The sequence below is a fragment of the Eucyclogobius newberryi genome, unplaced genomic scaffold, assembly GCF_026437365.1.
Source record: "Eucyclogobius newberryi isolate DKJ021-1_F unplaced genomic scaffold, fEucNew1.0.hap1 SCAF_5, whole genome shotgun sequence".
Lineage (NCBI taxonomy): Eukaryota > Metazoa > Chordata > Actinopteri > Gobiiformes > Gobiidae > Eucyclogobius > Eucyclogobius newberryi.
Window position 1 is genome coordinate 1,392,658 of NW_027316167.1, and position 13,109 is coordinate 1,405,766.

General features: G+C 48.5%; 2 protein-coding genes across 2 annotated transcripts in view; one reads left to right on the forward strand and one right to left on the reverse strand.

Annotated features, from left to right (window-relative positions):
* LOC140380800 (V-type proton ATPase subunit d 1) overlaps positions 1 to 13,109 on the forward strand; it is a 371,409-nt gene that overhangs the window by 97,916 nt on the left and 260,384 nt on the right. The gene's annotated exons all lie outside the window — the stretch shown is intronic.
* Positions 1 to 13,109, reverse strand: part of adamtsl5 (ADAMTS like 5) — a 71,074-nt gene that overhangs the window by 21,312 nt on the left and 36,653 nt on the right. The window contains exon 9 of the mRNA XM_072465597.1: positions 10,079 to 10,277. Within this exon, the coding sequence (XP_072321698.1) occupies positions 10,079 to 10,277 (199 nt within the window). The remainder of the gene's footprint in view (positions 1 to 10,078; positions 10,278 to 13,109) is intronic.

Here is a 13,109-nt window from a genome sequence, read left to right on the forward strand (position 1 = left end):
CACACAGAGGGAAGGTGGTCCACTCAGAGGGAAGGTGGTGGTCCACTCAGAGGGAAGGTGGTGGTCCACTCAGAGGGAAGGTGGTGGTCCACTCAGAGGGAAGGTGGTGGTCCACTCAGAGGGAAGGTGGTCCACACAGAGGGAAGGTGGTCCACACAGAGGGAAGGTGGTGGTCCACTCAGAGGGAAGGTGGTGGTCCACTCAGAGGGAAGGTGGTGGTCCACACAGAGGGAAGGTGGTGGTCCACTCAGAGGGAAGGTGGTGGTCCACTCAGAGGGAAGGTGGTGGTCCACTCAGAGGGAAGGGGGTGGTCCACTCAGAGGGAAGGTGGTGGTCCACACAGAGGGAAGGTGGTGGTCCACACAGAGGGAAGGTAGTTCACTCAGAGGGAAGGTAGTTCACTCAGAGGGAAGGTGGTCCACACAGAGGGAAGGTGGTCCACTCAGAGGGAAGGTGGTCCACACAGAGGGAAGCTGGTGGTCCACACAGAGGGAAGGTGGTCCACACAGAGGGAAGGTGGTCCACACAGAGGTAAGGTGGTCCACACAGAGGGAAGGTGGTCCACACAGAGGGAAGGTGGTGGTCCACACAGAGGGAAGGTGGTGGTCCACTCAGAGGGAAGGTGGTGGTCCACACAGAGGGAAGGTGGTGGTCCACTCAGAGGGAAGGTGGTGGTCCACTCAGAGGGAAGGTGGTCCACACAGAGGGAAGGTGGTCCACACAGAGGGAAGGTGGTCCACACAGAGGGAAGGTGGTCCACTCAGAGGGAAGGTGGTCCACACAGAGGGAAGGTGGTCCACTCAGAGGGAAGGTGGTGGTCCACACAGAGGGAAGGTGGTGGTCCACTCAGAGGGAAGGTGGTGGTCCACTCAGAGGGAAGGTGGTGGTCCACTCAGAGGGAAGGTGGTGGTCCACTCAGAGGGAAGGTGGTGATCCACTCAGAGGGAAGGTGATCCACACAGAGGGAAGGTGGTCCACTCAGAGGGAAGGTGGTGGTCCACACAGAGGGAAGGTGGTGGTCCACACAGAGGGAAGGTGGTGGTCCACTCAGAGGGAAGGTGGTGATCCACTCAGAGGGAAGGTGATCCACACAGAGGGAAGGTGGTCCACTCAGAGGGAAGGTGGTCCACACAGAGGGAAGGTGGTCCACACAGAGGGAAGGTGGTCCACTCAGAGGGAAGGTGGTCCACACAGAGGGAAGGTGGTCCACTCAGAGGGAAGGTGGTCCACTCAGAGGGAAGGTGGTGGTCCACACAGAGGGAAGGTGGTCCACTCAGAGGGAAGGTGGTGGTCCACACAGAGGGAAGGTGGTGGTCCACTCAGAGGGAAGGTGGTGGTCCACACAGAGGGAAGGTGGTGGTCCACTCAGAGGGAAGGTGGTCCACACAGAGGGAAGGTGGTCCACTCAGAGGGAAGGTGGTGGTCCACTCAGAGGGAAGGTGGTGGTCCACTCAGAGGGAAGGTGGTGGTCCACTCAGAGGGAAGGTGGTGGTCCACTCAGAGGGAAGGTGGTCCACACAGAGGGAAGGTGGTCCACACAGAGGGAAGGTGGTGGTCCACTCAGAGGGAAGGTAGTGGTCCACTCAGAGGGAAGGTGGTCCACTCAGAGGGAAGGTGGTGGTCCACTCAGAGGGAAGGTGGTGGTCCACACAGAGGGAAGGTGGTGGTCCACTCAGAGGGAAGGTGGTGGTCCACTCAGAGGGAAGGGGGTGGTCCACTCAGAGGGAAGGTGGTGGTCCACACAGAGGGAAGGTGGTGGTCCACTCAGAGGGAAGGTGGTCCACACAGAGGGAAGGTGGTCCACTCAGAGGGAAGGTGGTCCACACAGAGGGAAGCTGGTGGTCCACACAGAGGGAAGGTGGTCCACACAGAGGGAAGGTGGTCCACACAGAGGGAAGGTGGTCCACACAGAGGGAAGGTGGTCCACACAGAGGGAAGGTGGTGGTCCACACAGAGGGAAGGTGGTGGTCCACTCAGAGGGAAGGTGGTGGTCCACACAGAGGGAAGGTGGTGGTCCACTCAGAGGGAAGGTGGTGGTCCACTCAGAGGGAAGGTGGTCCACACAGAGGGAAGGTGGTCCACTCAGAGGGAAGGTGGTCCACACAGAGGGAAGGTGGTCCACACAGAGGGAAGGTGGTCCACACAGAGGGAAGGTGATCCACTCAGAGGGAAGGTGGTCCACTCAGAGGGAAGGTGGTCCACACAGAGGGAAGGTGGTCCAAACAGAGGGAAGGTGGTCCAAACAGAGGGAAGGTGATCCACACAGAGGGAAGGTGGTCCACTCAGAGGGAAGGTGGTCCACACAGAGGGAAGGTAGTCCACTCAGAGGGAAGGTGGTCCACTCAGAGGGAAGGTGGTCCACTCAGAGGGAAGGTGGTCCACACAGAGGGAAGGTGGTCCACACAGAGGGAAGGTGGTCCACTCAGAGGGAAGGTGGTCCTCACAAGGTGGTCCACTCAGAGGGAAGGTGGTCCACACAGAGGGAAGGTGGTCCTCACAAGGTGGTCCACTCAGAGGGAAGGTGGTCCACACAGAGGGAAGGTGGTCCACACAGAGGGAAGGTGGTCCTCACAAGGTGGTCCACTCAGAGGGAAGGTGGTCCTCACAGAGGGAAGGTGGTCCACACAGAGAGAAGGTGGTCCAGACCGAGGGAAGGTGGTCCACTCAGAGGGAAGGTGGTCCTCACAGAGGGAAGGTGGTCCACACAGAGAGAAGGTGGTCCAGACAGAGGGAAGGTGGTCCACTGGACACTAGATCCCTGAGACTGGACACTAGCCGTAAGGAAGGAGGCGGGGCTAGTGTGTGAGAGCCACTGTACAAGTACATCAAGGACAAGGCTCCTACAGAGGACGTGCTCAGTGAATGTCTCAGACAATGAGGAACAGAGGATGATGAGGACACGCCCCTACTTGGGAGGACACGCCCCTACATGGGAGGACACGCCCCTACATGGGAGGACACACCCCTACACCACCGGAACATAATTGAAGCGGCTGATATCAGCCAACCAGATCAATAGAGGCCCAGATTTACCACTCCAGACAAGGCCCAAGGAGAGGCCCCTGAGAACATCCAGCACAGAACTGCAGGTGCAGATGCTGCAGGTGCTGCAGGTGCAGATGCTGCAGATGCTGCAGGTGCAGATGCTGCAGATGCTGCAGGTGCTGCAGATGCTGCAGGTGCAGATGCTGCAGATGCTGCAGGTGCTGCAGGTGCAGATGCTGCAGGTGCAGATGCGCAGGTGCTGCAGATGCTGCAGGTGCTGCAGGTGCAGGTGCAGATGCTGCAAGCGCAGATGCTGCAAGTGCAGATGCTGCAGGTGCAGATGCGCAGGTGCTGCAGATGCTGCAGGTGCTGCAGGTGCAGATGCTGCAGGTGCAGATGCGCAGGTGCTGCAGATGCTGCAGGTGCTGCAGGTGCAGATGCTGCAGGTGCAGATGCTGCAAGTGCAGATGCTGCAAGTGCAGATGCGCAGGTGCTGTAGATGCTGCAGGTGCTGCAGGTGCAGATGCTGCAGGTGCAGATGCTGCAAGTGCAGATGCTGCAGGTGCTGCAGATGCTGCAGGTGCTGCAGATGCTGCAGGTGCTGCAGGTGCAGATGCTGCAAGTGCAGATGCTGCAAGTGCAGATGCTGCAGGGACATCACACATGGAGCGCCACCAAGTGGCTGGCACAGTGCACAGGAACATCTGTGCAGAGTATGGACTGGAGACCCTAAGGTGCGGGAAACACCTCCAAAGGTGGTGGATATCGACCGAGCCAAGGTCCTGTGGGACTTCCAGATACAGACTGATGGTAACGGTGACGGTGACGGTAACGGTGACGGTAACGGTTAGTGGTCATCGGAACACTCAGTGACCCCCAAACTTGAGGAGTGGGTACAACAGATCGGTGGAAAAACATCAAACATCTAAGTCCAGAAAAGTGCCGGAACAGCAAAGATACTGAACCCTCCAGCTCCCATATGTCCCAAAACGTCCAGCTCCCATATGTCCCAAAATGTCCAGCTCCCATATGTCCCAAAACGTCCAGCTCCCATATGTCCCAAAATGTCCAGCTCCCATATGTCCCAAAACGTCCAGCTCCCATATCTCCCAAAACGTCCAGCTCCCATATGTCCCAAAACGTCCAGCTCCCATATGTCCCAAAACGTCCAGCTCCCATATGTCCCAAAACGTCCAGGTCCCATATGTCCCAAAACATCCAGCTCCCATATGTCCCAAAACATCCAGCTCCCATATGTCCCAAAACGTCCAGCTCCCATATGTCCCAAAACGTCCAGCTCCCATATGTCCCAAAACGTCCAGCTCCCATATGTCCCAAAATGTCCAGCTCCCATATGTCCCAAAACGTCCAGCTCCCATATGTCCCAAAACATCCAGCTCCCATATGTCCCAAAACGTCCAGCTCCCATATGTCCCAAAACACCCAGCTCCCATATGTCCCAAAACATCCAGCTCCCATATGTCCCAAAATGTCCAGCTCCCATATGTCCCAAAACGTCCAGCTCCCATATGTCCCAAAACAAACGTCCAGCTCCCATATGCCCCAAAACATCCAGCTCCCATATGTCCCAAAACATCCAGCTCCCATATATCCCAAAACGTCCAGCTCCCATAGGTCCAAAAACAAACGTCCAGCTCCCATATGTCCCATAACATCCAGCTCCCATATGTCCCAAAACATCCAGCTCCCATATGTCCCAAAACGTCCAGCTCCCATATATCCCAAAACATCCAGCTCCCATATGTCCCAAAACGTTCAGCTCCCATATGTCCCAAAACAAACGTCCAGCTCCCATATGTCCCAAAACAAACGTCCAGCTCCCATATGTCCCAAAACGTCCAGCTCCCATATGTCCCAAAACAAACGTCCAGCTCCCATATGCCCCAAAACATCCAGCTCCCATATGTCCCAAAACATCCAGCTCCCATATATCCCAAAATGTCCAGCTCCCATATGTCCCAAAACGTCCAGCTCCCACATCTCCCAAAACGTCCAGCTCCCATATGTCCCAAAACGTCCAGCTCCCATATGTCCCAAAACGTCCAGCTCCCATATGTCCCAAAACGTCCAGCTCCCATATGTCCCAAAACATCCAGCTCCCATATGTCCCAAAACATCCAGCTCCCATATGTCCCAAAACGTCCAGCTCCCATATGTCCCAAAACGTCCAGCTCCCATATGTCCCAAAACGTCCAGCTCCCATATGTCCCATAACATCCAGCTCCCATATGTCCCAAAACATCCAGCTCCCATATGTCCCAAAACGTCCAGCTCCCATATATCCCAAAACATCCAGCTCCCATATGTCCCAAAACGTTCAGCTCCCATATGTCCCAAAACAAACGTCCAGCTCCCATATGTCCCAAAACAAACGTCCAGCTCCCATATGTCCCAAAACGTCCAGCTCCCATATGTCCCAAAACAAACGTCCAGCTCCCATATGCCCCAAAACATCCAGCTCCCATATGTCCCAAAACATCCAGCTCCCATATATCCCAAAATGTCCAGCTCCCATATGTCCCAAAACGTCCAGCTCCCATATCTCCCAAAACGTCCAGCTCCCATATGTCCCAAAACGTCCAGCTCCCATATGTCCCAAAACGTCCAGCTCCCATATGTCCCAAAACGTCCAGCTCCCATATGTCCCAAAACATCCAGCTCCCATATGTCCCAAAACATCCAGCTCCCATATGTCCCAAAACGTCCAGCTCCCATATGTCCCAAAACGTCCAGCTCCCATATGTCCCAAAACGTCCAGCTCCCATATGTCCCAAAACGTCCAGCTCCCATATGTCCCAAAACATCCAGCTCCCATATGTCCCAAAACATCCAGCTCCCATATGTCCCAAAACGTGCAGCTCCCATATGTCCCAAAACATCCAGCTCCCATATGTCCCAAAACATCCAGCTCCCATATGTCCCAAAACGTCCAGCTCCCATATGTCCCAAAACGTCCAGCTCCCATATGTCCCAAAACGTCCAGCTCCCATATGTCCCAAAACGTCCAGCTCCCATATGTCCCAAAACGTCCAGCTCCCATATGTCCCAAAATGTCCAGCTCCCATATGTCCCAAAACGTCCAGCTCCCATATGTCCCAAAACATCCAGCTCCCATATGTCCCAAAACGTCCAGCTCCCATATGTCCCAAAACACCCAGCTCCCATATGTCCCAAAACATCCAGCTCCCATATGTCCCAAAATGTCCAGCTCCCATATGTCCCAAAACGTCCAGCTCCCATATGTCCCAAAACAAACGTCCAGCTCCCATATGTCCCAAAACGTCCAGCTCCCATATGCCCCAAAACAAACGTCCAGCTCCCATATGCCCCAAAACATCCAGCTCCCATATGTCCCAAAACATCCAGCTCCCATATATCCCAAAACGTCCAGCTCCCATATGTCCAAAAACAAACGTCCAGCTCCCATATGTCCCATAACATCCAGCTCCCATATGTCCCAAAACATCCAGCTCCCATATGTCCCAAAACGTCCAGCTCCCATATATCCCAAAACATCCAGCTCCCATATGTCCCAAAACGTTCAGCTCCCATATGTCCCAAAACAAACGTCCAGCTCCCATATGTCCCAAAACAAACGTCCAGCTCCCATATGTCCCAAAACGTCCAGCTCCCATATGTCCCAAAACAAACGTCCAGCTCCCATATGTCCCAAAACGTCCAGCTCCCATATGTCCCAAAACGTCCAGGTCCCATATGTCCCAAAACATCCAGCTCCCATATGTCCCAAAACATCCAGCTCCCATATGTCCCAAAACGTCCAGCTCCCATATGTCCCAAAACGTCCAGCTCCCATATGTCCCAAAACGTCCAGCTCCCATATGTCCCAAAATGTCCAGCTCCCATATGTCCCAAAACGTCCAGCTCCCATATGTCCCAAAACATCCAGCTCCCATATGTCCCAAAACGTCCAGCTCCCATATGTCCCAAAACACCCAGCTCCCATATGTCCCAAAACATCCAGCTCCCATATGTCCCAAAATGTCCAGCTCCCATATGTCCCAAAACGTCCAGCTCCCATATGTCCCAAAACAAACGTCCAGCTCCCATATGCCCCAAAACATCCAGCTCCCATATGTCCCAAAACATCCAGCTCCCATATATCCCAAAACGTCCAGCTCCCATATGTCCAAAAACAAACGTCCAGCTCCCATATGTCCCATAACATCCAGCTCCCATATGTCCCAAAACATCCAGCTCCCATATGTCCCAAAACGTCCAGCTCCAATATATCCCAAAACATCCAGCTCCCATATGTCCCAAAACGTTCAGCTCCCATATGTCCCAAAACAAACGTCCAGCTCCCATATGTCCCAAAACAAACGTCCAGCTCCCATATGTTCCAAAACGTCCAGCTCCCATATGTCCCAAAACAAACGTCCAGCTCCCATATGCCCCAAAACATCCAGCTCCCATATGTCCCAAAACATCCAGCTCCCATATATCCCAAAATGTCCAGCTCCCATATGTCCCAAAACGTCCAGCTCCCATATCTCCCAAAACGTCCAGCTCCCATATGTCCCAAAACGTCCAGCTCCCATATGTCCCAAAACGTCCAGCTCCCATATGTCCCAAAACGTCCAGCTCCCATATGTCCCAAAACATCCAGCTCCCATATGTCCCAAAACATCCAGCTCCCATATGTCCCAAAACGTCCAGCTCCCATATGTCCCAAAACGTCCAGCTCCCATATGTCCCAAAACGTCCAGCTCCCATATGTCCCATAACATCCAGCTCCCATATGTCCCAAAACATCCAGCTCCCATATGTCCCAAAACGTCCAGCTCCCATATATCCCAAAACATCCAGCTCCCATATGTCCCAAAACGTTCAGCTCCCATATGTCCCAAAACAAACGTCCAGCTCCCATATGTCCCAAAACAAACGTCCAGCTCCCATATGTCCCAAAACGTCCAGCTCCCATATGTCCCAAAACAAACGTCCAGCTCCCATATGCCCCAAAACATCCAGCTCCCATATGTCCCAAAACATCCAGCTCCCATATATCCCAAAATGTCCAGCTCCCATATGTCCCAAAACGTCCAGCTCCCATATCTCCCAAAACGTCCAGCTCCCATATGTCCCAAAACGTCCAGCTCCCATATGTCCCAAAACGTCCAGCTCCCATATGTCCCAAAACGTCCAGCTCCCATATGTCCCAAAACATCCAGCTCCCATATGTCCCAAAACATCCAGCTCCCATATGTCCCAAAACGTCCAGCTCCCATATGTCCCAAAACGTCCAGCTCCCATATGTCCCAAAACGTCCAGCTCCCATATGTCCCAAAACGTCCAGCTCCCATATGTCCCAAAACATCCAGCTCCCATATGTCCCAAAACATCCAGCTCCCATATGTCCCAAAACGTGCAGCTCCCATATGTCCCAAAACATCCAGCTCCCATATGTCCCAAAACATCCAGCTCCCATATGTCCCAAAACGTCCAGCTCCCATATGTCCCAAAACGTCCAGCTCCCATATGTCCCAAAACGTCCAGCTCCCATATGTCCCAAAACGTCCAGCTCCCATATGTCCCAAAACGTCCAGCTCCCATATGTCCCAAAATGTCCAGCTCCCATATGTCCCAAAACGTCCAGCTCCCATATGTCCCAAAACATCCAGCTCCCATATGTCCCAAAACGTCCAGCTCCCATATGTCCCAAAACACCCAGCTCCCATATGTCCCAAAACATCCAGCTCCCATATGTCCCAAAATGTCCAGCTCCCATATGTCCCAAAACGTCCAGCTCCCATATGTCCCAAAACAAACGTTCAGCTCCCATATGTCCCAAAACAAACGTCCAGCTCCCATATGTCCCAAAACAAACGTCCAGCTCCCATATGTCCCAAAACGTCCAGCTCCCATATGTCCCAAAACAAACGTCCAGCTCCCATATGCCCCAAAACATCCAGCTCCCATATGTCCCAAAACATCCAGCTCCCATATATCCCAAAATGTCCAGCTCCCATATGTCCCAAAACGTCCAGCTCCCATATCTCCCAAAACGTCCAGCTCCCATATGTCCCAAAACGTCCAGCTCCCATATGTCCCAAAACGTCCAGCTCCCATATGTCCCAAAACGTCCAGCTCCCATATGTCCCAAAACATCCAGCTCCCATATGTCCCAAAACGTCCAGCTCCCATATGTCCCAAAACGTCCAGCTCCCATATGTCCCAAAACGTCCAGCTCCCATATGTCCCATAACATCCAGCTCCCATATGTCCCAAAACATCCAGCTCCCATATGTCCCAAAACGTCCAGCTCCCATATATCCCAAAACATCCAGCTCCCATATGTCCCAAAACGTTCAGCTCCCATATGTCCCAAAACAAACGTCCAGCTCCCATATGTCCCAAAACAAAAGTCCAGCTCCCATATGTCCCAAAACGTCCAGCTCCCATATGTCCCAAAACAAACGTCCAGCTCCCATATGCCCCAAAACATCCAGCTCCCATATGTCCCAAAACAAACGTCCAGCTCCCATATGTCCCAAAACGTCCAGCTCCCATATGTCCCAAAACAAACGTCCAGCTCCCATATGTCCCAAAACATCCAGCTCCCATATGTCCCAAAACATCCAGCTCCCATATATCCCAAAATGTCCAGCTCCCATATGTCCCAAAACGTCCAGCTCCCATATCTCCCAAAACGTCCAGCTCCCATATGTCCCAAAACGTCCAGCTCCCATATGTCCCAAAACGTCCAGCTCCCATATGTCCCAAAACATCCAGCTCCCATATGTCCCAAAACATCCAGCTCCCATATGTCCCAAAACGTCCAGCTCCCATATGTCCCAAAACGTCCAGCTCCCATATGTCCCAAAACGTCCAGCTCCCATATGTCCCAAAACATCCAGCTCCCATATGTCCCAAAACATCCAGCTCCCATATGTCCCAAAACGTCCAGCTCCCATATGTCCCAAAACGTCCAGCTCCCATATGTCCCAAAACGTCCAGCTCCCATATGTCCCTCCCTATGTGACTCTAAAATGTCTCCGACTCTAAAATGTCTCCGACACAAAGTCTCTGGTATAAAACACTCAAATGTTCCAACCTCGGTTCACGCGTCGCTGGGGTCGGATGGCGGCGACGGCTCTCGTTGCCGTGGAGATAGATGCAGGGGTCGTCGCGGTGATTGAGGCAGTGTGAGGGGCGTGGTCGAGTGGACTTTTAGGGCCGTGGAACAGGAAGTACTGATCAGGAGGAAGCCAGTACTCAAAGGAGATCCTAGGACCAGACTCTGTGGACAAGACCTGAGAGAAAGACACATAAAGACATTTATCATATATTATACAATATATTATACAATATATTATACAATATATTATACAATATATTATACAATATAAAGAATTCTATTGGTAAATAATAACACAGATGAGCGAAAATAAATATTTTTGAATTTAGCTTTTGTATATTTCATGGTAAAGTATCCTCAAAGTGTGGTGTGGTGGGCGTCCAGCAGGAGGCGCTGTTCTGCAGCTACGTGAACTTAGAAGAAACGATCAAATATCATTGCTGTGTTCAATTCCACTGTTGCCTAGATACGGGGGAAAGAAGAGGATTAATCAAATCCTCAAAATGAAAATGACACAAAAAATCTAATTTCTTTAATTGTATTTCTATATTTTCATCACTGCAACAAAATATGATACATTAACATTGTAATGGAAGGGTTAAGTTTAACTTAAAGGGTTAGGTTTAACTTAAAGGGTTAGGTTTAACTTAAAGGGTTAGGTTTAACTTAAAGGGTTAGGGTTAACTTAAAGGGCTAGGTTTAACATAAAGGGTTAGGGTTTAACTTAAAGGGTTAGGGTTTACCTTAAAGGGTTAGGGTTTACCTTAAAGGGTTAGGGTTTAACTTAAAGGGTTAGGGTTAACTTCAAGGGTTAGGGTTAACTTCAAGGCTTAGGGTTTAAGTTAGGGTTAACTTAAAGGGTTAGGGTTTAACTTAAAGGGTTAGGGTTTAACTTAAAGGGTTAGGTTTAACTTAAAGGGTTAGGGTTAACTTCAAGGGTTAGGGTTAACTTCAAGGCTTAGGGTTTAAGTTAGGGTTAACTTAAAGGGTTAGGGTTTAACTTAAAGGGTTAGGTTTAACTTAAAGGGTTAGGTTTAACTTAAAGGGTTAAGGTTTAACTTAAAGGGTTAGGTTTAACTTAAAGAGTTAGGTTTAACTTAAAGGGCTAGGTTTAACATAAAGGGTTAGGGTTTAACTTAAAGGGTTAAGGTTTAACTTAAAGGGTTAGGGTTAACTTAAAGGGTTAGGGTTTACCTTAAAGGGTTAGGGTTTACCTTAAAGGGTTAGGGTTTAACTTAAAGGGTTAGGGTTTAACTTAAAGGGTTAGGGTTAACTTCAAGGGTTAGGGTTAACTTCAAGGCTTAGGGTTTAAGTTAGGGTTAACTTAAAGGGTTAGGGTTTAACTTAAAGGGTTAGGGTTTAACTAAAAGGGTTAGGTTTAACTTTAAGGGTTAGGGTTTAACTTAAAGGGTTAGGGTTTAACTAAAAGGGTTAGGTTTAACTTAAAGGGTTAGGGTTAACTTTAAGGGTTAGGGTTAACTTTAAGGGTTAGGGTTAACTTTAAGGGTTAGGGTTAGCAGACCCCTGGTCAAGAGTCTTTCAAATTTGTCCATTTCCAAGTGAAGTCCAAAAGTCAATTTTTACATTTGATTAATGTAAAGGGTTACATTTTGATGTAAAGTACATTCTAAAGTACATTCTAAAGTACACTCTAAAGTACGTTCTAAAGTACATTCTAAATTACACTCTGAAGTACCTTCTAAAGTACCTTCTAAAGTACCTTCGAAAGTACATTCTAAAGTACATTCTAAAGTACACTCTAAAGTACATTCTAAAGTACACTCTAAAGTACACTCTAAAGTACATTCTAAAGTACATTCTAAACAACATTCTAAAGTACATTCTAAAGTACAGTCTAAAGTACATTCTAAAGTACATTCTAAAGTACATTCTTAAAGTACATTCTAAAGTACACTCTAGTACATTCTAAAGTACAGTCTAAAGTACATTCTAAAGTACATTCTAAAGTACACTCTAAAGTACATTCTAAAGTACATTCTTAAAGTACATTCTAAAAGTACATTCTAAACAACATTTTAAAGTACCTTCTAAAGTACACTCTAAAGTACATTCTAAAGTACATTCTAAAGTACACTCTAAAGTACATTCTAAAGTACATTCTTAAAGTACATTCTAAAAGTACATTCTAAAGTACATTCTAAAGTACACTCTGAAGTACATTCTAAAGTACATTCTAAAGTACACTCTAAAGTACATTCTAAAGTACATTCTAAAGTACATTCTAAACAACATTTTAAAGTACCTTCTAAAGTACACTCTAAAGTACATTCTAAAGTACATTCTAAAGTACACTCTAAAGTACATTCTTAAAGTACATTCTAAAAGTACATTCTAAAGTACATTCTAAAGTACATTCTAAAGTACATTCTAAAGTACACTCTAAAGTACATTCTAAAGTACACTCTAAAGTACATTCTAAAGTACACTCTAAAGTACATTCTAAAGTAGTCTAAAGTACATTCTAAAGTACATTCTAAAGTACATTCTAAAGTACATTCTAAAGTACATTCTGAAGTACTCTAAAATACATTCTAAAGTACATTCTAAAGTACAGTTTAAAGTACATTCTAAAGTACATTCTGAAGTACTCTAAAGTACATTCTAAAGTATGTTCTAAAGTACGTTCTAAAGTACATTCTAAAGTACAGTTTAAAATATACTTTCTAAAGTACAGTTTAAAGTACATTCTAAAGTACATTCTAAAGTACACTCTAAAGTACATTCTAAAGTACACTCTAAAGTACACTCTAAAGTACATTCTAAAGTACATTCTAAACAACATTCTAAAGTACATTCTAAAGTACAGTCTAAAGTACAGTCTAAAGTACATTCTAAAGTACATTCTAAAGTACATTCTAAAGTACATTCTAAAGTACACTCTGAAGTACACTCTAGTACATTCTAAAGTACAGTCTAAAGTACATTCTAAACAATATTTTAAAGTACCTTCTAAAGTACACTCTAAAGTACATTCTAAAGTACATTC